The sequence below is a fragment of the Squalius cephalus genome (genome assembly GCF_949319135.1).
Source record: "Squalius cephalus genome assembly, chromosome: 5".
NCBI classification, from domain to species: Eukaryota; Metazoa; Chordata; class Actinopteri; order Cypriniformes; family Leuciscidae; genus Squalius; species Squalius cephalus.
This window is the reverse complement of record NC_137126.1, coordinates 5,838,576-5,863,704: the sequence shown is the minus strand read 5'-3', so window position 1 is coordinate 5,863,704 and position 25,129 is coordinate 5,838,576. Positions and strand designations below refer to the sequence as shown.

General features: G+C 37.7%; 1 protein-coding gene across 4 annotated transcripts in view; it reads right to left on the bottom strand.

The window, feature by feature from the left end:
- Positions 1–25,129, bottom strand: part of clip1a (CAP-GLY domain containing linker protein 1a) — a 47,747-nt gene that overhangs the window by 6,690 nt on the left and 15,928 nt on the right. For 2 of the 4 annotated variants that reach the window (XM_079872692.1, XM_079872689.1), the window contains exons 9-22: positions 14,716–14,820; positions 11,844–12,734; positions 10,245–10,340; positions 9,670–9,727; positions 9,485–9,568; positions 9,205–9,361; positions 6,349–6,514; positions 5,613–5,828; positions 5,126–5,266; positions 4,181–4,266; positions 3,908–4,028; positions 3,587–3,639; positions 1,806–1,923; positions 1,184–1,269 (exon numbers count right to left, since the gene is read on the bottom strand). In XM_079872692.1, the coding sequence (XP_079728818.1) occupies positions 1,184–1,269; positions 1,806–1,923; positions 3,587–3,639; positions 3,908–4,028; positions 4,181–4,266; positions 5,126–5,266; positions 5,613–5,828; positions 6,349–6,514; positions 9,205–9,361; positions 9,485–9,568; positions 9,670–9,727; positions 10,245–10,340; positions 11,844–12,734; positions 14,716–14,820 (2,378 nt within the window). The remainder of the gene's footprint in view (positions 1–1,183; positions 1,270–1,805; positions 1,924–3,586; positions 3,640–3,907; positions 4,029–4,180; positions 4,267–5,125; positions 5,267–5,612; positions 5,829–6,348; positions 6,515–9,204; positions 9,362–9,484; positions 9,569–9,669; positions 9,728–10,244; positions 10,341–11,843; positions 12,735–14,715; positions 14,821–25,129) is intronic. The other 2 variants (XM_079872690.1, XM_079872691.1) reach the window with 2 other exon arrangements.

The window sequence follows — 25,129 nt, the reverse complement described above, 5'->3', positions numbered from 1 at the left end:
ATGTAAATGGGTCGACTGTATGGTCTGACACTGCTCAGTACGTCATGATTGTGCCATCTATGAATTAGGCTTTGTAACGCGAATAATGCAATACTACAGGTATGGTGACATGAATTTAGTCGAGGATGTGGTTTTCACACTGACCATTATAAAGGGGTGTATATATTTGACCTGACGATGCTTTAAACTGTGAAATCTGGATAGGGAAAAAAATATGCATTAGAATATATTTCTGAAGCATCTGTGCTGGAGATAGATAAAAGTTTACCTTAAAATATCAGTGAGGAATTGTATTTTGAATGCGTAATACATTGGGTGTTATTGTAATGATTGTAATTGTTTTTTTAAAACCATAATCAATGCATGGGCGATCTTTTCCTCCCTTAGTTTTATACATAGTTGAATTAAAAGTAAATTAAATACCAGTAAAAGATTGAGATAAGACTTTAAACTGAATGAAAAGTTGTCATGAATATAAAAGATAATTATCAAAGATTATTGGTTTTGTTTTATAACTTAGCATTACGCCAGCTAGCACAGCTACAGTATATTTATGGTTAGAAAAAGTAAATAATTAAACAATGGTAACACTTTAGTTTAGGGTTCAGTTCTCACTATTAACAAGTTGTTTATTAGCATGCATATTACTAGAATATTGGCTATTTATTAGTACTTATAAAAGCACATATTAATGCCTTATTCTGCATGACCATATTATACATCCCTTAATCCTACCCAATACCTAAACTTAACAACTACCTTACTAACTATTAATAAGCAGTTATTGGGAGTTTATTGAGGCAAAAGTTGTAGTTAATAGTGAGAATTGGACCCTAAACTAAAGTGTGACCTAAATTATACATCTAAAAAAATTTTTACAAAAGTTTTAAAAGTTTATGTTTGATTAAAATAAAATCTAAAACTAAAAAAATAAAAATAAACTGGTCTCACTTAAAAATATTTTCATAAGAATCAACCGAAAAGTAAAGAGTCCTAGAGTTCAAACCATCAGAGTCCAACAATATGCTTAAAAAATGCTTCAGAGATATTAGACTCCTGCATAAAGGGAGAAAAAGAAGGATCTTCACCCAGAGGGTAAATATCAACGAAAAATGACTCAACTTTCACAATTCTACAAACAAAATAAAGATATGCAGTGTGGATAAATGGTAAAGACACTCACATCTCTTTACTGAGGCTGCTGATCTTCTGACTGTCTGAACTCACATTCTCTTGATACTCGGAGTTCTGCTTTGTTACAGCATCCAGCTACAAAAATTACAGAGAAAACCATTTAGAAATATTTTGGCCATCTTCTGATCATCTAGAAGTATACACAACATAGAACAAGGACAACCTGAAGCAGGCACTAATAAATTATGAATAATTTTGCACACATCTTTACATAACATTGTCAGATAACACAGAAATAATATAGACTCCTCCCACAGTTTTCAAAAAAGAATGGGAATGGCGCATATTAGGGAAAGACATTCTGCAGGTTAAAAAGAAATATTTGTGTTAACACATTTACATGATAACAGTGTTAATTATTCAGTAACTCGGTGCTATTTGGGGTGTAAACATGTCTAAAAATCCTTGACTTGACTTGGTCATGCATTACTGACAATTTCTGTGTGTGTTTGTACCCATGTAAACAGTCTGTTGCTAGTATCCTTACTTGTAGGGTTACTAGCTTTACATGGTTGAATGCATAATACTGCACATTTAAGATGAGTAACTGTTTTATCACAACAGTCTCATGCAAACTTGTATTTTGGTTATTATATAAACAGCCATAATACCTCATTTCTCAGAGAGTCTAATTCTTTGTCCTTTTCTGAGACCAAGGCACTCTGTGTTTGGAGAGATTGCTGAAGTGCTGCTTTCTCCTTTTCAGATTCACTTCTCGAAGTGCTTTCCCTGTGCAGAAGAGAGGTTGCATAATGTGTGCATTCGGCATTCAATGAAAAAAAAAAATGTAACATTTAACATCAACGGAACCTTTCCATTGCACAAAAGGTTCTTTATATTCACAAATTTTCGAACCTTTATTTTTAAGTGTATGGACACCTTTTATGGTGCTTTTTAAATTCTATTTAGAGTTTGAAAGTTCCTGTTCCTTGTATTATTTCACTGTATGAAAAAGAGCAGCTTGTCTGCTAAACATCCCCTTCTGTACTGTACACAAAAAACAAACAAGTCTGGCACGAGGGCGAGTAGATTATGACAATCCCTTTACGGCATTTCAGGGTGTAGGACTGACTGGGATAAAAATAATAATAATAATAATAATAATAATAATAATTTAAAAAAATTATAAAGTGCTATAAATATAATAACTTGGGTATTACAGTATTTTAAAGGGCCTTAATTATGCTTTTTCGGATATTACCTTTCATGTAGTGTGTAATAGAGCTGTTAGTGAATGTAAAAGGTCTGCAAAGTTTCAAAGATCAAAGTGTAGATAATTGGAGTGAATGTCTCCCAAAAGAAACCCGTACACAAAAGAAATATATTTGAAATATATTTTCAGAATATATTTTGGAATATATGCAAATATTTTAAATTGGCCCAAATAAATAATGATATAATAATAATGATTTTAATATATTTCAATGTATTTGGAATATATGCCACATATTTTTGACACTTTTGGGGACCCATACAGAAAAAAATACATTGAAATATATTCTGAAATATAACAAAAATATATGATGTTAAGTGTGAAATATATTTATTGGGCCAATTTCAAATATTTGTATATATTCCAAAATATATTCTGAAAATATATTTCAAATATATTTCTTTTGTGTATGGGAAGAGCCGATTCTGAACTGCCTGACATGAGTCATCAGTAATTCCAGCATTATTCCTGCTCGAACCTACATGCGTTTGCAACACATCTGCATAATGCCAGCCTACGGCCGCGAACAACGTCTACTTTGACCCTCAAACACTGTAGTTGTAGCTGAGACTGGAAGAGTTTTTGTGTTGTTGACATGTCGAGAAGACGCTGTTTTCTGCACTGCAAAAAAAATCCACTCTGCATGCACTTCCAAAAGATGAGGAATTGATACGGTAAAACTGACACAATCGTTACTGTTCATATCACTGTGTGTGCAAATGCTGAGGAAGATCCGGAGCTGAAATTCAGATATGCTAATGGGCGTTTGGTTTCCTGTAAGCAGTAGAAAAGGCGGGGTTTAGAGAAACTGGATCCTTGAACAAACCGTTTCAGACACTGTGAGAGAAGAGCTGATGCTGCAGAAGATTAAAATGTTTTTGATCTTGGATGCATGTAAACCTATTGTAAGAGACCTCCCGATGAAAACTAGGAACCTTTAAAATAACAACAGGGGCACTTTAACATAATTAAACATTTCGAAACTTTTATTTCCTCTCTTAATGCTAAAGAATAAACAAGAAGCGGATCTCTTGCATGGACGGCTCTCTTTCACAAACAACGCTGGTGAATCGGTAGGAGAGATCAGTTAACCTACTCTCACTGTCACGCAAAAGAGCCAACAAACTTTTTCTTGCTTATACATAAACTTGGTTTTAACAACTAGGAAAAGTTCCTTACCTCATTTTCATCTCCTTCAACTGATCGTTGAGACTGTCACACTCCTTTTTGAGCTGCATTAAGATGACAGTGAAGAGAATTCATTTACTTCTCACAAAATAGCACATAATAGTACATATTGCACAATAATAATAATAGTACATATTGGCTAGTATATGAGCACAAAATGATCTTCAAGTTATTGTTAGGTTAGGCATAAAAATACTTAGCCAACAAACTACAAAACTTACAATAAAATGTACATAAACTGCTTGTCAACATTTCATTTAACTGAACAACTTTTTTTGTCACATGTAATTACATGTAATTTGGTTAACATACATTTAGTAGAATGTTACTGTCTTTGTGGCTGCTGGCCAGGTCCATGGTTAGCTTTTCCTTCTCATTTTTCAGAGCATCCACTGCCTGGGTTTTTTCAGTGATTTCTTGTTTCAACTCCTCACTGAAACACAACCAGCATTTGTTTACGCAACAGAGACACACAAACTTATTTGGCTTATTATTATTAGAATTAATATCACACAGAAATTACTCAAACTACACAATTTCAACTGATAAAGAATTGCAGTGTGGATAAATGGTAAAGACGCTCACATCTCTTTACTGAGGCTGCTGATCTTCTGACTGTCAGAACTCACATTCTCTTGATACTCGGAGTTCTGCTTTGTTACAGCATCCAGCTACAAAAAGTACAGAGAAAACAATGAGTATCTTAAAACAAGCACTAGTAAATATCAATGATTTAAGCAGTGGCGTGTAACGCAGTCACTCCTACTAGCCACTTTGGTAGGTTGAATTTGATATAATATATACATTTTCTAACTGTAGTCTTTTAAAAAGGCATCTGAAATAAACTAACTGCAATGTAGGGTTGTCAAAAGTATTGATTTTTTGGTACATATCGATATTGAAATATCTAAAACGCTTCCAGTACTCAGTTTGCACAGAATAGATACACCATACCAGCCACGCTTTCTCACGCTCTTATCTCTCCGACAGCAAGTTACACACAAACCCGCCTCCCTTCACTCACTCGTTTCATTTGCTCTGGATAAATATTGTTGCTGTTACAGGACTTTAATTTCAGTGTGGGATTGCGCGTATTGCGCATCCTTTTAGTCATTCCTGCAGATTTTATGCTCACACCCAAAGTGCGCGCACATAAAGCCACCTCTCAATATTAAAATTGTGTTTTTTTTCACCGCTTATTGTGTTTAAACAATCAACTGCACACAAAATAGTCAAAATGCCGGTCTTGGCGAGTATTCATGTAAACACGGTCAGTTTTATTTTAAGTGAACATAAACATTTGAGAAAGAAAACGCATGTGTAACAGTAAAGGCTCTGTGCATCAGGATTTAAAGTGACAGCAGCCTTATGACAGTTTTTAACCATGGTATCGATGTCAAAATTGTGGCAAGTGAAAATGCTGAGCGGCTAGTAACTTTGAAAAAGTGACAGGATTTACACTTAATATAACAAAGGTGCTGAATCTAATAACGTTTGGAATAAGTCTTCCTGTCCTCGGCATGCACTCACCTTGCCCTGCATTTCTTGCATTACGTTTTTGAGCTGTGTCACCAGAGCCTCAGTCTCAGACTTGTCTTTCTGAAGTTGAAGGTTCTCCTGGGTCAACTGCTCCAACGAGGCCTGTGCCGTCTGTTCTGCTTTCTCTGAGGCCTAAGTAAAAATTAGCAGTGGGGACAAAGTTACAGTACCAGCTTTATTTCAATTAACAAAAATGTTTTAATAGTTTAAATCAATGTTAACCCAGGACTGCACAATTAGAGTTTTTGAAAGCAGTGGGAGTGAAATGACTGCTAAATAAGACTACAATATGTTTAAGTGTCAAAGCATCATGAGACTGAGCTTATAGGAACGGAAAAGATGATTATTTTTAACAAATCATTCAAATATATATATATATATTTTTAAAAACAAGTTATAAATGTAGAAGTGTTGTTCAGACCTATATATTTACAACCCAGTGCATCAATAAAGAAGCAAAATAGTCCCATGGTCTTACCGCAGCTTTTTCTTTGAGGGTTATCAACTCTTCAATCTGTTTCCTCAGCTCTAGGCTTTCATCCTGAGACACACGGAGCTCCTGTTGTACTTTTTCAAACTCGCTGCGTAATTTCTGCATTTCTTTTGAATGGTGTTCCACAGCATCTGCAAGCGCTTTCTCTCCCAATGCATCCCTGTCTTTGGCTTTAGCCTGATTGTCTTCAACACTCTTCTCCTGAGGAGTCACGAAAAAAAAGCCAATTTTCAAGTATTAGAGACTCAGTGTCCAAAGAACAGTGAGAAAGGGGACTTGGTCGAAAAGTAGTGATTTTTATAATGTTTAAAGTGTTAAATCATTACACTTAGGGCACATTTACACGACAACGATGTACTAAAAATAGAAAAGTTTTTCCTTTGCATTTTTTTGCATATATTAAAAACGCTGTATTATGCTGCCAGGCCAGTAGTTGGCGATGTCATTTAAAAAAAAAAATTGTGCATGGCGTCACCATTTTCACAAATTCGTGTCTTTGTACAATAACGGTATCGTTTTCAAAAAACTCCACTTTGAAACCCATTTTCAGGAACCCAAAATGCCGTTGTCATGTAAATAAACGGCCAAAACGCATAAAAAGGTAAACGTTTTTAGTTGAAAACTCTGTCGTGTAAATGGCCCCTTAAACACCAGAAGAAACCGATGCCTTTATTCCAATTGGTAGCAATACAGGTGAGATTGAAAGTTCAAAGGTTCTCACCAAAAGCTTAATCTTCTCCTGTAGGTTAGAAAGTTCTGCTTCGTGTCTCTGCGTGAGGACTTTGGTTTCCTTCTCAGCCTGGACTTGTGCTTGAGAACGACTCTCCTCAGCCTGAGCTGCCTTCTCCCGCTCCTCTGCAAGCTGGTTCTGAAGCTCCTCTAGTGTCCTGAAATTAAATATGATTTGTAAATAGGTATGATTTCCTCAAATAGACCAATTTCGAGCCGACGTCAGAATTGCGTCACAACGTTAGCTGGAAGCAAAACAAAGGGAAAACTGGAGGCGGCCAATACAAACCAGCACAGATTCGGCTACATAATGAGGAGTTTAAATTATTATTATTATTATTATTATTATTATTATTAAATGTCATCTTGTGTTGTTGGGTGCAAGAATCGACGGAGTACAGGCTCCAATTTGAAATTTTATCGCAAAATGTTTTTAGCGCAATTTTCCACCGAACAAAATTGCGATTGTTAACTCATGATTTCTGTTCTGTCTGTGCGCACCAATCTTGCACTTCTATCTACTCCTCAACCAGACCACCTAGAGACTTCTGGTTTTCGGCATTATGTTAAGGAAGGTCTAATCTCGGGAACGCACAAAAAAAATCCAGGAAAAGATTTACTATCTCTTAGTGTTGTGATCCCATGAGGTGAGAAAATTGCGCTAAAACACTCACCGAGTTTTTATTACTTGTTTAAATTATTGTGATTATGTGTGGATCAATCTATGATTGTATACACTGTTTTGACTGATTGTGACTAGACTTTTTGAAGAACCTGGTAAGAAAGGATAATCAAATACATAATGTCACTCTTTTTACATTGTCGCCTTCTGGACTTGGCGCTGGCCAGGCAGAACTGCGGATCGTACGACGCAAGTCTTGTACGTGACCATTTAGCACCGGAGGTAGCATTAACATTAATCCTGTCTGCCAATCAGGTTTCGTCCGTCAAAATTAACTTTTGCAAATAACAATCGCAGTCCTGGACAGTGAGTGACCTTGCACATTAAGATAAAATCGGATTTTCTCCAGTCATTGTTAAAAAACAAGCTAACAAAACTTGCAAACTAACGTTAGTGAAGCGACCAGAGGGATCGTTCTGCCACCACCTAAGCTCCGCCCACAAAAAAAGTCACCATGTTTACTAACTGAAAAGGGGTCTATAAGGTTTGATGTGTGATTGTGCATTTTAGTCCTTCAAAATATGATCAAATGTGGTGTAAATGTTAGGCCCCACAAACCAAATCAAGCTAACAATATAAACTGAGGTTAAAGTCCGCGTGAACCGGAAGTTGCAAACGACTTTTCTCCAGTGTTGTGACATATTTCCCAGTGAAAAGAAATATTGAACAGAGGGCAGGGTTTTACTCTAGCGCTCCTCCTCTCCATCTCTCACTCATATCAGACTAACGGTTTGAGGGGAGTGGTTAAGCGTTTCCCAACCCAAGCCGTCAAACCTACATCATCAGAGAAGGAACGCCATTCCAGACCGGAAGTAACTTTTCAGATTTTGATTAAAGATTACCACGGGAAACAATTTTTTTCTGTGTATTAACTTGCACAGATTAATTTTTCACCACACGACTAGTAATATGCGCTAACAAAGTAAATAGGGTCAATTTTGATTCCAGTTGGACTTTAAAGTGCCCCTATTATGCAAATAATTTTGTTTAGTTTTCTCAAAGAGTCGGTTCGTTTAAAGATTCAGTCTCTCTAAACCCCTTCTTTCTGTGAGCCTACTCCGCTCTGATTGGTCAGGTGGCCCAGTTTTTTTTTTTAGTTTGACATACATTGTAGATGAGATGTTAGTTGGAGTTAAACTCCAACTAAACTCCAACTGGAGTTGACTCTTCACATCCTCATCCTTTTGAAGTCCATGGGTTTGCTTTCGCAGTGCAGAAAACAGTGTCTTCTCGACATGTCGCCAACACGAACCAAACTCTTTCAGTGCCAGCTGCAACTACAGTGTTTGAGGGTCAAAGTAGACGTTGTTCGCGGGCAGCCAATGAAGACCGTAGGCTGGCATTATGCAAATGTGTTACAAACCTACGTAGGTTCATGCAAGTAAGACTGGAATTACTGACGACACGTTTCAGGCAGTTCAGAATCGGTTCTTTCTTTTGGGAGACATTAACTCCATTTATCTACACTTTGATCTTTGAAACTTTGGAGACCTTTTTCATTCACAAACAGTTATATTAAAATAGCCTGGATGCCAGCCGAACTTAGCCCCGCCCACAACATTTGAGGTCGGGAAGTTCGGGCAGGACTTGATCCGCTGTGGAGCAACTATGCTCGAACCAAAACTGTTCGGACCAATCAAATTGTCAGGGCGGGCTTTATACGATGATGGACAGATGATCAACAGTAACGTAATAGTCCACGTCACCAAAGAGCACTTGATTAGTTCACAACAAAGATGACTGCCGCTGGAGAACTGAGATGTGTAGATTCCGCCATCGTCTCTGTTATAGAAGATATCGACAGCGCATTCATTTGAAAAGAGGAACAGAGAACCGCGATCAAGGCATTTGTCGATCGGAAAGATGAATGGAGAACATACGTCTCTTACTCTGCTGCTCTGATTGGTTGTATTTCTATCCAATTGAGTGCAGAGGCATTTTCTTTCCTGGTTCGGTTGAAACACGCCCCTTAATCACAGCCCAATGGGGCAGAATCAGACTCCTATTCTGACTAGAATCTGAGTATGACGACGTCAGGCTAATATTACACACTACATGAAAGGTAATATCCAAAAAAGCATAATAGGGGCACTTTAAAACTTAAAATGTTTACTTTCTACATGGTTTTGTTTTCTAGGCAGTTTCATCAAATATATTTAAGCACACCTTTCTTTCCGGTTGATTTCCTCATTCAGCTTTGTTATTACAGCAGAACTGTCTCCCGATGACTTTGACATGTCCATAATGTCATTTTCAAGTTTAGTCTTGTCTTTGGTCAGCTGCAGACACCTTTCTTCGTTTGCTTTCAAATTTCTTTGTAAACCTTAAGATGAAACAAGATAGCAATCATACATAAATACATACTGTAAATAACAGAAATACAAACATGACATTTGAATAAATTCCTCCTTTGATTCATATATTGATTGATGAACTTGGTACTGACCAGCAAATTGACTCTTCACATCCTGTAATTCAGCAGAAAGAGATGTGCATTGTTCATCTTTATTCCTGAGCTCCTCGCGTAACTCTGAGATAGACAGTAATCGTCACAATGAGTGTAAAGTTCATTGAGCTGTATAAAGGGTCTAACTTTGAACAATAGAGTAATCTGTGCATAGATATACATACCTTGATTAGTCTGAGAAGATTTGGCTTGGTCATTAGATGTTTTTTCAAGATTCTGTTTCTAGAAAATTAAGAATGTGAATTGATTTGAGAACTATGGCTGAAACATTAATTATTTGTTATTTTGTTGTGTGGTGTATCAGAGGGCCATCACAGTTGGACATTCATTCACTCACTCACTCACTGAATCAGTCAAAGTGGTTCCTGATTTAAACTCCTATATATGCTAAACAGACTCCAAATCCCCGCCACTCAACCAGACTATAACCAGCTGTGCCATTATGCCGTTCACATGCACCCGTGATCCTCAAAAATGAAAATTCTGTCATCATTTGCCCACCCTAATGTTGTTCCAAATCTGTATGACTTGCTTTCTTCTGAAGATCATAAAAGACGACATTCTGAAATGTCCAATGTTGTTTGGACCCCACTGACTTTAATTGTGAATGATGAAAGAATATTCATTTTTGGATGAACTATACCTTTAAGTACTTTTATTTTCAGTTACTTTAGTGCTTTTGCTGAAATATTTTTCTCATGAGATACTTTCACTAGTCAATTTCCATAGTGTTACTTACCAGCACACTAACTTCTTGCTCCAAAGTGCTCTTTTCCTGCAACAGGCCATTCAACTCTTGCTGTTTAACCTCTAGTTCTGAGTTCAACCCAATGACCTAAAATAAGGTGTACCACCATAATGAAGGGAAATGATAGGGGACAAAACATGAGTAATGTTACACACAAAAACTCACAAAGACCAGTGCCAGTCATACAAAGTGGAACTTTTATGGAAAATACTATTATAAAAAAATACTATGAAGTGACTATTATGGAAAATAAAATCTCACAACACTGGTAATGTTAACATGATGCATTATGCACTAGGGCTGCACAGTTTTGGGATTTTTTTTCTGATAACAATTGTGTTGCGAACCGAGCCACTCGGAGAAGCTGCAAACCCCGGAGGATAATGAGCTGCTCAGGTATAAATGAACAAAGTGCTGCGCTTCACTCAAACACGCAGCGCGTATATTCACTTCCTTAAATTGCAGTCTTTGTGATTTAATCGCACTCAACCATATTGCGATTTCAGTTTTATTTTGTTTAATCATGCAGCCCTATTATGCACAATGCACACATGAAATGATCAAACAATAAAAATGAATGAATGTATCGCACTTTTTACTACAGGACCTAGCAAAACCTGGTGTATTGCTAACCATGAAAAAAAAATTGTCATTTGACAGTACTGATGTCCATTCTGACTCAATGCACCTTGAATGTGTGCAAACTGAAATTAAAATTTAAGAACTATGGCGGATGGAAATATTTCTCATATTTAAGAGTCCTACGGAACTTCTTTTATCACTAAGCTTGACAGCCCTAGTTTTCATGCGAAGATTTAACGTGTCAAACGATAGAGAATACGATAAAGAACGATGATAAAGAGATGATGAATGAAAAGTGAATGAATGAGAAAATGGAGAGCAGGATGTGCTTGATAGTAGCTAGCTAACCAGAATAATGTCTAGAAAACTAGCAAACCGTTTGGTTGTAAATTCCACCTCGCACCCTGACCCCGTGAATGGAAGGTGAGAAGAGAATGACTTATCAAATGTATCCAATAACTGACCCTTAACTATTAGACAAGGTTAACAGAGGCAGATCGATTCCAAAGATATGTGAAGAAATCGGCCACCAGGGTTGCGATCACAACTTACATGGGGTGTAAATGATTATATATTATGTGATGTTTCACTAATACACAATTTATTTTATATCTCCTCAATCTGAACAACTTTACCTCAAGATCCACTTCTGCCAATCAAATTGTTTGTTAAATATTTGAGATTACTTTAAAAAAATACTTTTATAATCCAGTACTAGGTTACAAATAGTACAAATGTCTGGACTCCCTAGACCAATAATTATCAACAAATGTTGAACTTTAGTATTTGAACGGCTATAACAGGGTCATTTAAATTGTGGGCATGACCAAGTACCCAAAAACCTATCATTCCTAAATAAAATCCCAAACAAAACTGAAATTAAACAAAAAAGCTTAGGTGAGAGGTTCAGTGGTCAAATTTTAAATTCCTTGTTATACATATGTTCTACACGCATACAGTGTATAATACGGTCCTGTAGTCGTGGGACAAATGGACATGAAGGCCTACCTTTTCTTCCTGAGATCTGGCTTTACTTTTTGCCTCTTCTATATTGGTCAATAACCTCTGCATCTCTTGGTTTCCTTGACTGTGCTGTGACTGCAGAGTCTGAAGGGCTGTGTTTTGCTCCAAAGCTTCTTGCTCCTTTTCATGTAACTGCTGGCCTAACTTAACTCCGGTGTCCTCTAGCTCTTTCACCCTGATCTCAGCATTGTGAAGTTTTCCCAAGACATCCTCCATTTCCACCAGGTGCTGCTCCTCCGCCTTCTCCAGATTGGTGCGTAGCGTTTCTATCATTCGCTCGTTCTCTTCAGTGACTCTCAGGAGTTGTGCCTTGTGTTCTTTGGCTTCACTCGTGCTCCCCATGGCTTCAGAGGCATGCTTGTTAGTGAGCTCCTCAAGCTCAAGTTTATGTGTCGATTTAAACTGTTCCAGAGCATTACGTAGCTCGGTTTCACCTGCCTCATGGGAGGCTTTGAGCTCCTCCAAGACTTGCTGGTGTGAGGCCTCTGCTGATACTAGTTTAGCACGCCACTGCTCAATGATTTTTGAGTTCTCTTCCTCAGATTTTGCCAGCTGACCTAAAAGCTTCTCATTATCCTTCGACAAGTGACCTGAGGCTGACTGGAGCTGTGACAAGGACTCGCCATGTGCTTTCTCTCGAGACTCAAGCATCTCACGCAAGGATGACAGCTCTGCTTGGTGACTGTCGCTCTGAGCGGCCAGCTGTGTACGGAGGGAACAGAGCTCCTCCTGGAGTGAAGCCACGATAGAGTCAGGAAACCCATCCTGCCCTGGTACAGCTTCCAATGGCTTACGAAGAGCAGCAACCTCCTTATCCCTCAACGCAAGATCCCGCTCCAACTCCAAGATACGAGACTTCTCAGAGACTGTGGCCACCTAAAAGGAAAAATAGTTTTTTATTTAACGATACATGCTGTACGGATAATTGAGAACTTATTTGACGGTGTGAATATGATCATCTTTTCAGGTTTAAAGATGTGGATAATTAGAATTTTTCATAGAAATTCATTTAACCTAAAGGCCATGACACACCAAACCGACATAAAAGAACTAGTGGCGATAAAAGCAAAGTGTTGATGCATTGCGTCACCATTTCTGTGCCAAAAAGTTGCACTTGAACACACCGCAAAGACTACAGCCAACGGCCAACTAGCACGTGCTTTCTGCGCTTGCGTAAGAGGAACAAACGGTTTATACCAGCAGGTGGCAGTAGTCAGCATTCGTCATTCAAAAGAGAAAACCGAAACTAGGATTGCAGATATACAAACAACGTTTGCTTACCATTTTGAACATGAATCATGTTGATCACGTTCTTCCTTCCAAACGGCAATGTCGTTATGAACATTTTCCTGTATTAGAATGCTCAGATAAGATGACCATGTAAAATTAGAAGAGCTTTCTGTGTGTGCCCTCTTGACTTCATTTTTTGCTTGCTTTTTTTAATGCACTTTCGATAACTGAAGAGCCAAATCAGAGTGATATCTTTCACCGACTGCCAGACGCTGATTCAATATGCTCAATTGGCCAAAAAGCTTCCAACAGAGTCTGACCTGTGCCAACGGTGCAAAACACCACAAAAGCTGAGCTGACAAACACTTAACAACAGCCCAACTTTGGCCTACCATCAGGCTTGGTGTGTCAAGGCCTTAAGCTGTAGTACTAAGTAAAAATCATTGAAACAAGAAATCTGGGATTGAATGGGATGGGATAAAGTCTTTACAAGAATGGGAACAACCATTAACCCCAAAATTAATAATCTAACAGGGTTCCCACACTTAAATTGATTTTCAGGAGCTTGTCAGTTGACACTTGATGGTTACAGGATCAAGTTTTGATCATTGTTGGGCAGATTTCTATTTGTATGGCAGTTTTTATTTCTAAATAAAAAGCTTTAACCATCGGATCTACACAACCACTCCCCAATAGCAATATGAAACATTTTAGAGCAGAAAAAAAAAATACAACAAAGTGTATTCCCTATCCAACTTTCTACGGTTGTGCTCATTTCCATAGGACAATTTTTCTTGTTTTCTAAAACTGTGGGAACCCTGATATAAAAACAAATTTGTGTTCTCCTATACATGTAAGTATATTAAAACAGCACAATGAAACTGCAGCAATGGGAAATTTAGTGCGTGTTAGTAATCATTCATCAAATTAGTTATTAATTGGAATAATTGAACAACATGCAGTGAAGATCCCTGCAACACCCTGACATGAAAAACAAAAAACTTCTTAGCTGGGGCACTCAAAAAATATTTAGGCCTAAATTTAAGATTTATAATTTGAATTGCTTAGAAAAATTCCCATCCATTTGGATTACACAGTTTATTAAAATAACAAACATATTGTGATACATATCTGTCAGTCATACCTGAACAAGAAACAGTTAAGATTTCTGCACTCGAAAAATCAAGCCATAGTTTATTAACTATTTGAATCTAATTTTATGTATACAATTTATTCAAATTGATTAGAATCAGCATAAATATGTTCATTGTGAAAATAAACATTTTCAGTTAAAAGGTTTGAACATGGTTAAAATATGGCTAGCTGTGGAAGAGCAATGTAAAATTAATGCGAATGAAAATTTTGATCTACTGACGATAAATATATAAATCTGGTTATTGCGTATTTAAATCACATTCAGATTAATTACGTTTCATTTATGTATGACTGACATATATGAATCAACATTAAGAGTATTAGTTAATGTGTGTAGAGATGGAAATTTTATATGCAATTTAAATCCATACATCTTAAATTTAGGCCTAAATCTTATTTTGAGTGAGCGCTGCAGCTCCTGTGACATATCTTCAGCGATCCTTGACCCGTAGCCCAGGTGAAGCTCCATTACCCTAGAGTCTTCTAACTCCCTCTGAAGTTTGTCAGCTTTGGTCTTTTCAAAGAGAAGACTCTGTTCAAGCTCCTTAAGGAGGGCATGCTCCAGCTGCGTCTGCGTCTGTTAGTACAGAAAGGGGAGAGGAAGAAACACAACCAGTGCCACCATCACATGCCAGCCTGATGCAGAAAGATGAGGGGTGAGGAGGAAAGTTGTGGAAATGTAACGCAGAAAAAGAGAAGGATGGTGTTGTGATGAATGCAAGTCAGATCAATGCCACAGCTGAGGAAAGTGTGAGGAAACTTTGCAGCAGAGATCTGGTCAATGCTTAAGGACATGCTGATGATGGCCAAATTAATAAAAACACCAGAAACTGAACGCCATGCAGTATTATAGTGACTGAGGGTTAGGAACAGTAACAAAAATGGTACTTTGACCACAACAAAAAGCAAACGAACAATGGGGGGAGAAAAATCTGACAACTTAGTTTTTCCAGTAATAACTAAGCACTAAATCAAATGAAACTTAATTATACTAATCTTAGAAGAAGAAGAAAAAAAACACAACGAGACCTTCACCTAGGTTAGTGAGTGACTTGTTATGGCATTTTACAGAATAATTCATAATTTCTTTCCTTAAAAAAAAAAGAAAAAATCAAAAGACTATTAAAAAACAAACAAAATAACACCATGTACATTGTGTGGGCTTGATAATGGACTTCAAAAAAGTTGCTGATTTAGCTTTATATTTCATTTTTAATATAAATTCACTTCTATAACAACTGACCTTTGTTAATTTAGAACAGTGAAACGATTTTACACATACTGTTAGTGTTGCTACAACTGTGTTTATATACAATACATTCAGAAAGTATTCAATCCCCTTCATTTTTTAGCATTGTGGTGTTGCAGCCTTATGCTACAATGCCTTAATTTTTTTTCACATTAATCTACACTACATTCGCCATAGTCACTAAGCAAAGCCTGTTTTCCTCCAGACATGATGTTTAGAACTGAGGTTCATCAGATCACAGAATATTAGGTGCTTTTTTTGGTTGCACTTTATTTTACAGTACATGTACTTACAGTGTACTTACCTAAGAAAGTACAGGGTAATATAAGGTAACTACATGGGATCAGGTTAGGTTTAGGGTTCAGAGTAAGTACCTAGTTATTGCCCAGTTATTGCAATTACTATAATAAGTACATAGTATGGGGAACAGGACTGAATGAACTTTAACTAATTATAAATATTTAGATCAGCTGTAGGAATTAACTTGTATGAAGCAGAATTAATACCACAAACAACTAACCAGGGCTGTGTTTCCCCAAAGCATCATAAGTTAAATTGATCGTAGAAACCATTGGTGACAATTGTTCCAGGATCAATTTACGCTTATAACGCTTTTGAGAAACGCAGCCCTGTTAATTTTTTTGTATGTAATTTTAAGAAATGTTCATTTCCAGGGCCGGGGTATGGGAAATAACTTCTTACTGTACAGAACTACTCAGAGCATGTAGCCAAAATCTGCATGATTAGGGACTCCAGTATACGAGCATGAACCACAAACAACTTTATGTGTGACAAGAAGACTTTATTAAATAGACTAAACACAGACTAATCTAGCATACATACACATTCATGCATACAGTTTACCAATGAAAAGAGAGCTGAAGCAGAATACAGGAAAGCAAGAAGTTATCACAAATTCAGCAGATCAAAAGCCTTGAGCAAACCATCAGTTTCTTAGTTCTAACACACCCCTCTTTCAAAGGGGTATGGGATACTTAATATATCAAATAATGAGACTAAGTTTGATACATATGTCGGAGTAAAAATTGAATAATGTGTCCTGATGCAATTTGATGAAGCTCCTGCTGATCTTTGCTGAAGTTGTCTTGATGAGAGAGAACCAAAATGAGGATCTCTGATGAATGAAAAGACAAGGCCGTAACCTGGCACAAACTTAGGGGTCCTTAAAAGACATCTAGTTCAGCATCATCTTCACATCAGAATTTCTCAGAATCCCCAGAATCCCCCTTGTGATCGGTGACCACATGCGAGGATGTCACACACTCTAGTGAGCCAATTAGGAGTTGTATTTTACGAGCGAAACTTAAGGATCCTTTGTTTTCTAACAGGGTGTTTTCATATGAAATTGGATTGGGTGTTAAGAGAAGAAACTTTTAAGATTCTTATCATACTAATATGTAACAGAGTTAGCAAACTGTGAGGTAAATGAATATGAACATGCTATACATGTACATCATGTGCAATTCTGAATAATTCCTTTAAGTTAGTTAGTATTGATGTATACGCAAAATTAGTTAGTATTAGTAAAACAATTAGTTAGTAAAACAATGTAAAAGGAAAATCATGAGATAAGAAAACTGGATACATGTTTATACATCAAGTAATTTTATATATAGAATATATAAGGTTAGAAAGGGTTTACTTGTCTTTCAAAGTGAAGTGAGTGAAACTCTCTCTAAACTCCTTTAAGCTGTAAAACCATCTTATCTTGATGATTTGTCATTGTTGCAATGGTAACCAGAGGCCTGGTTTTCCATTTGCAGTTTTGGGAGTAGTTTACAGAAACTCTACACATAGTTTACTTGTTGGGTGAGGGGTATTGTAGATTATTAGTTAAATATAACAAATAATTGCGTGTCTGATCTGTCTCAGTAACTACATTCCCCCATTTCGCACATTGTTGTCTGACCTGTAGACAACAGCGAGCAATGGCGAAGGAGCAGGAACATTGGACAGGCATCTGGTGGGCTCTCTGGTGATTCGTGCCTCCCACAGTCGTGGTTGATGCTGTTCTCAGGTTATGGCGTAGGCTGTCGCAAGGTTTAGGTGTCCAGGCTGTGCTACAGGTGTCGATGCAGCAGGTGTTGAGACACTGTCACCTGTCGTCCAGCCAGGATTCAGAAGTTCTTTCTTCCCAGTAGTCCTCAGGTGAGTTCTGTTCAAGGAGCTCTCATGACTATCAGCAGCTCCTGTCGGGAGGAGGCAGGTCTGGCTGTCTTCATGCCGCCTCCGATTTGTACCTGTTTGAAGAGTGTTGAGGTGGAAGTTGCTGTCGACTGCTGCTGGATATCCAGTGAGATTTCTAGGGTATTTTTCCAGAAGAATTTGGTCTCTTCCATTGCTTCTCCCAGCGGTCGATCTGTACCATGGTGACGGTTCCATCCTCTGCTGACTGGAAGCTCTTGTACCTTTTTACTGAAGGACTTTGCGTTGTAGAAATGCTGTGTGCCTTCTGGTGTCAGCTGGGAATTTTGGGTGTTCCTCAGAACCTCTGACATCTTGGGATAAAGCAGACAGAATGTTTCTCGGGCGGTAAAATTGGCCATCATTTGCAGTTGGAAGTCAATGGTGTGTTTGTGGACATCATGGACTCCTGCAGACGTTGGTGCAGAGTAGACATTTCTAGCCAATTTGTTGAGGTGTTTATCAGGGTTCCTCTGAATTGATCCCTTTTCTCTGGTGGTTGTAGAGGCTTTCAGGAAACCCACCCCCCACCTTTGTGTCATGGTTGGGTGAGTTTGCTCTGCTAATCGCATGTGGGGGAATGAGATGTCTCTCCAGCTTTGATTCCTTTTGCAGCAGTTAAGAGTGTCTCAGTTCTCTTTGGACCATGTCAAGTTCGTCTTCACTGTTGTCCAGCTGCAGCGTCAGAGCTTCAATTCTAGCTCTGGATGTTTTGAGGTGACTTTCACAGGCCCCAATTCTGGCGTCTTTGTCCAAGAGTTCAGAATTTGCTGTTTTTAACAGTGACTCTTTGTGAAAAAGTGATTTTTCCAGCTGATCTCGTTGTTCAGCAGTTGTCAGAGTCTTTTGAAGTGTTTTGATTTCGTCAGTGTCCCTGTGCCTGGCCTGAGCCTCGATCTCTAGCTGGTCTGTGTGTCTTTGAGGATGTGTCAGCTCCTTGCGGGACTCTCTGATCTGTTGCATGAGGTTGTTTACCCCCTGTTTCAGATCCATGAGGTTGTGGGCTAAGGAGATGATAACCTTGGTCAGCTCTGTGTGGTTGTAACCCTCGCTTGGGTCGTGTGTCATTAGTCCCCTTCCCTTGTTGTCCAGTTGCTTTTGGCTCTGGTGCTGTGGGTCGTCAGCACACCTGGGTAGAAGGATGTTCCTCATAAGGCCTTGCCAGGCCTCCAATTCTCCCATCTGGACAGTTAGGTTGAGCACCTGTGATATTCTGGCACACTTGTGGTGAGAGTAAGTGGAAAGAGACTAATGCAAGACCAAACAGACTTTGGAGCAAAAGGTGTAGTGGGGCAGCTAGGTGTATAACGCACAGCTAAGTTTTATCAGGTGTGGTTAACAAGTAAAGTGCATACTCGAATATTAGTATCTTAGCTGTGGATAGCAGGATGCTAAGATTTGTGTGAATCTGAATAGATTTGCTGAAAGAGGTGTAAGCAGGGGTTTAATTATTGACTTAAGACTGTTCTTATTGTCAAATTAAAACACAGAACTTACTGATGGTTCAACAAAGGCTTGGTCTCTGAAGAAACGAAGAGGAGAAAGCAAAAGGAAGTGGATACCTTTCCTATTCAGATTGTGTTTATTAGTGGTGCTCAAAATTATAGTTATGCCTTAGCAATCATTTAGATTGCTTGTGTAGCAGGGTCATAAAATTAGAGCAACCGCTGCAAATAAACAAAATCAAGAAGGAAAGTATGTCAAGTTCCTTTTGAGGTTCAATAAGACAATGAAACCGTACTAGAACAAGAAAAAGCAAAAAAATGAAAAAGATTTAAAAATAGCTGAATGCCACTAATAAAACAGGGGAATAATCTGAAATTGGGCATAATCAATAGTACTGGTTCTCAACTGTTAAAGGGATAGTTCACCCAAAAATTAAAATGCTGTCATCATTTACTCACCCTTATGTTGTTCCAAACCTGTATGATTTCCTTTCTTCTGCTGAACACAAAAGAAGATATTTTAAAGAAGGTTGGTAATTAAACAGTTGCTGGTCCCCATTGACTTCCATAGTATTTTTTTTTTCCTACTATGGAAGTCAATGGGGTCCATCAGTCGTTTGGTTACCGACTTTCTTCAAAATATCTTCTTTTGTGTTCAGCAGAAGAAAGAAAGTCATACAGGTTTGGAACAACATTAGGGTGAGTAAATGAGGACAGCATTTTCATTTTTGGGTGAACTATCCCTTTAAGTTAATGATGGGGATCACTCCATGTTTGGTCAAGGCTGCTGTGTTTTCAGCTTCCATGACTTGATCACCACACATGTGTTCCCATCCTTAAAGTTGAGTAGACCAGGGTGCTATATTAAACATCCTCAATAACTATGAAAATTCTTCTCCCGTTACACAGTTCAATTAAATTGAATGTATAATTGAGTAACTAACATTCAGGAAGGAATGCACCTAAAAAGGTTACAGTGAAAATTAGCTGAGATTAATTAAATAAAAGAACAGAGAAAATCAGAAACCAGGGAGTAGGTTGAGAGGAGATGGTTATTCACTTCACACTGCATTCACACAAGCTGCATTTAAAGTTAAGCATACAATGCTAATTTGCAATGGTAATAGTTTGGCTTATGTCTTAGGACCACTAAGTAGCTTAGCTTAAGTGAAGGAGTGCTTTCAAATAAGGCACACACAGTTCATTAACATGTGCAGCTTTCAATTTCAGAAATGCACGACTTTGTTCTTACATTCGTTAAAATCCAAATTTTACTAATGCTTTTGGTTTTCTGGTACTTGTTTAAGGAGCAGTTACAAGGCTTTACCATTATTTAACACTTGCTTAAGCATACACAGTTACGTGCCCTTACACACAAATAATGAGGCACAGTTTTACTAATTTAATTCCATTTGACAAGTGAAACAATCGTTATAACCAGGTAGATATGCTTGTAGATATGCAGTCAAAACTTAAATGAATGAATCGATCTAACCATAATTTAGAAGGCCTTTATGATGTAGAATGAGGAACATTGTTCATATCTACCTTCTAGATTACACTGTACTGAATAGATTAAGAAATTATGCAATAGGGATTTCATCAACCAAAGCAGAATAATTCATTCTGGTACAGTTTATACATGCAGCAGAGCTGAGATTACTTTGTCAGAACAGAATTGCGCTTTAACACTGATATTAGGGTTTATTCACTAAGATCAGATTAACCTTAACCACTGATACCATTTGAACATATGCTGAAATGCATTAAGACTTATTAATGGCCTGTTTACACCTGGTATTAAGATGCATTTTGGTTGATCAGATCACAAGTGGACGATGCTAAATACAGGTGTAAACGGGGTCTAAAATGTTTTGAGCTTGTCCACTTTCGACCACTTCCAGAGGTAGTCAAAAATGCATTCAACCGGACTGCTTTCGTAGTGTATATGCTCATGTGGTCGAATGTGTTCAAACAGCCACAATAGATGTGTAAACATTATGGGAAGCGTGCTAGCAAGACGGGATTTAAACTTTGTTGGCTGAAAACCTAAGTTTGGTTTGACTTTGAAGACGAAAAACGTACCAAGCACAATGTTCTCTCATCATTCCCGATTTCCAACACACACTCATAGCTTTCGGCGTGGTCTTGCGGCTGTCAGAGCAGAAACCAAAGCTGATGCTCTTCATATGTTTTTTCCGTTGCCTCCGGGCGTGTTCATATATAAATTGCGTGAGCTTTTTTGTCCATTAGATCAAATGATCTGATAAAAGTCAAGTCACCTTCATTTATATAACGCTTTTAACAATATGGATTGTTTCGAAATAGCTTTACAGTGATAATAGGAAATTACCGTAACAGATTGTTTAGGCTTTACAACAGCTCTAGGATAAAGTTATTGTCCAGCTAAAGTTAGTTTCGATTGATTAATTCACTTCCGTTGCAAAGATCATTAGTTATTAGCTTAGTGGCCGCTAACACGACACTGTTCTAACAGGAAAACCCTTAACGCGCTCCGGCCGCCCATCCGCACAAAACAGTGCCTGGTGTCTCGAGAACGCACTCCCTGAAATAGGTTTGAAGGTGCAAACGATTATCCGTTATCTCTGCGCAAACCTCAGAAACACAGACGTCGCGCACATGCGCATTACGTGCTCAGTCCAAAGGTATGCGCGTTTGAATATATATGTGCGCAGGCGTGTAGTCCTTCTTTGCAAATCAACCCTCAATAAACTACTTGTCTGGCCTTAAAAATGTATTATCCCGACAACATTTTACTTTTTCATGCCTATAAACCCTCCCTTCAAAGTAATCAGGACAGAAGTGGTTGAGACGGATTAAAACAACAGGTGTAAACATTCTGTCTCCCTTGTCTACTTGTGATCCGAATGACCAGAACACATCTTAATACCAGGTGTAAACAGGGCCTTAATTACATTAGAGGTGTCAATTCAAGCTATCGCTTTATCTGCATCTAAAAGCCAGCAACCTACATGCTTATTGCATGTCACGTCCTACACTGACCGAAATTAACAAATGCACACTTTTAGGCTGACAGTGGTTTAAGCTCATAAACTTTGTTTAATCATGCACAAATTAGCCCAAAAGTGAAATGATTAATTAATTATACACCAAGATATAATTAAGTATACATATTTAGATCAGCAGTAAGAATTAACTTGATGTAGAGAATTAATACCACAATCAACTAACCTGTTTGTCTATAAAACATTGTTAATTGTTTATTAACTCTAAAAATGTTAATTTCCGGGTTATGGGATAGAACCCTCTTACTGTACTACAGTACTACTCATAGCCTGTAGCCAAAATCTGCATGATTAGTTATATGAGCATGAACCACAAACAACCGTATGTGTGACAATGTACACACTTTAACTAACCTAACATACACACACATTCATGCATACAGTTTAGCAATGGAAAGAGAGCTGAAGCAGAATACAGGAAAGCAAAAAGTTATCACAAATTCAGCAGATCGACAGCCTTGAGCAAACCATCAGTTTCTTAGTTCTAACACACCCTTCTTTCAAAGGGGTATGGGATACTTAATATATCAAATAATGAGACTAAGTTTGATACTTGCATGTCTCGCTCATTTGAATCTGATGCAATTTGATGAGGCTCCAGCTGATCTTTGCTGAAGTTGTCTTGATGAGAGAGAACCAAAATGAGGATCTCTGATGAATGAAAAGACAAGGCCGTAACCTGGCACAAACTTAGGGGTCCTTAAAAGACTTCTAGCTCAGCATCATCTTCACATCAGAATTTCTCAGAATCCCCAGAATCCCCCTTGTGATCGGTGACCACATGCGAGGATGTCACACACTCTAGAGGTCAGTGAGCCGATAAGGAGTCGTATTTTCGGAGAGGAATTTTACGATCCTTTGTCTTCTAGCAGGGTGTTTTGCATATGAAGTTGGATTGGGTGTTAAGAGAAGAAATTTTTAATATTCTTATCATACTAATAAGTAACAGAGTTAGCTAAATGTATTGTAAATTAATTAAAATTGCAGTTCAAAGATACCCAACATCCTATACATGTGATCTTGGTTAACTACAGTGTGCAATTCTGAATAATTCCTTCAAATGAGTTTGAATAGATACATACGCAAAACAATGTAAAACGAAAATCATGAGAAAAGAAATTGGATGCATGTTTATACATCAAGTCATTTTATAGATAGAATTAGAAAGGGTTTACCTGTCTTTCAAAGTGAAGTGAGTAAAACTGTCTGAATTTCTTTAAGTTGTAAAACCATCTTATCTTGATGATTCTTCTTGATGAGGCCTGGTTCTCCATTTGCAGTTGTTTACAGAAACTCTACACATAGATTGCTTGTTGGGTGAGGGCTTTTGTGGATTATTTGTTAAATATAAAAAGTAACTGCATGTCTGATCTGTCTCAGTCAGTAAAAGGGTGCATCTCAATCAGCTCCCTAGTTCAGTAGTCAAGGCACTGATCAATGAGTCGGCCATTTTAAACTTAAATCGCAAAATCCTTGTGCACTGAAACGTTTGCTCCCTAAATAGTCCCACAATGCACCGTGAAAACCAGGGAGCATCGATGCTCATGAAGTTCCCTTAACAGAACCTTTGAAGCGGGAAACAAATCACACGAGACAACTCAATAGTAAAGTCAAGATTCTATAGACGTTTTGAAAAGCATTTATAATAGATTGACAGCTGAAATGTTCTCTCCATGCAGTTCCTTTGACCGCATAACTTTGGAGCCTTGTAGTATATACAGGTTTGTTTCTAAATCATGGCCAATCAATTGAAACTTGCCACAGGTGGACACCAATCAAAGTATAGAAACATCTTTGGCTTCCTTGTAGCTCAAACAGTAGAGCATGACGCTAGCAACCACAAGGTCATGGGTTCGATTCCCAGAAGAACTGATAACATGTATAAAATGTTAAAAGCAGCCAAATGCATAAATGTAAATCTCAAAGATGATCCAGAGAAAAAGGATGCAGGTGAGCGGAAAAAAAGGAGGGGCATGAATACTTTTTGAATGCACTGTACATATGGATAGAAAAAAAAAAATTCAACTCAGATGACCAGAGCTTAGACTAGTCTTACAAGTTAGTCGAACTTTTTCTTCAAGATTGTTCATAACTTTTTATGCAACTCAGTTACATAAAAAAAGTACATTGGCCTAATTTGATACCGAAAAGTAAGACTAACCGTTCCTTGACTGACTGCTAGTAGGTCATGCTAGATTTTAAGACACTGGCTTAACATAATGGCTAAGTTTATGCAACTGGCCCCTGGCTAAGATGTAATAATAAAACTACTATACAATAACTAACCCTATGCGATTTCTTGCCTCCTACAAATTCTACACTTGTCTTTCAATGTCACACTTCTGATTTTAAGGGACTCAAGAACAGATAAACAGTGAGGAGTTTGTTCAAGTATGTAAAGCATCTGCACTAAAAGTCATTGTCTAGGTTGCTGATTTGCATGTTGTTGTTGTTGTTTTTTTATTAAAATCATTTGCCAAAGGTTTCTTGAATAGATTAAAAGTCCAAAAGCTATTTTTAAATAAGTAGGTCAGGACATGAAAACAACTCAAATGAATGATAATGAAGGCTGGAAACACATATCAAAAGAACATCCCAAACAGGACAAGAGAAAACAAGACCAGATCATATAAACTAAAATACATGTTTTCTTTTTGCCATTTTGATAACAGTTAAGCTATTCACTTCATTTAGTATGTTGGGTATCATTCGCATGACATTTGTTATAAATAAACCACACATGACAAAACTGCAGATGAGGTGAGTGCTTGGTTATATTTTAGTGGTCTATCAGAACAATTTAAAGGGTTAATTCACTCAAACATTACTCACCCTCATGTCGTTCCAAACCCGTAAGACATTTGTTCATCTTCAGAACACAAATGAAGATCTTTTTAATGAAATCTAAGAGCTTTCTGTCCCCTGATTGACAGCTTAAGC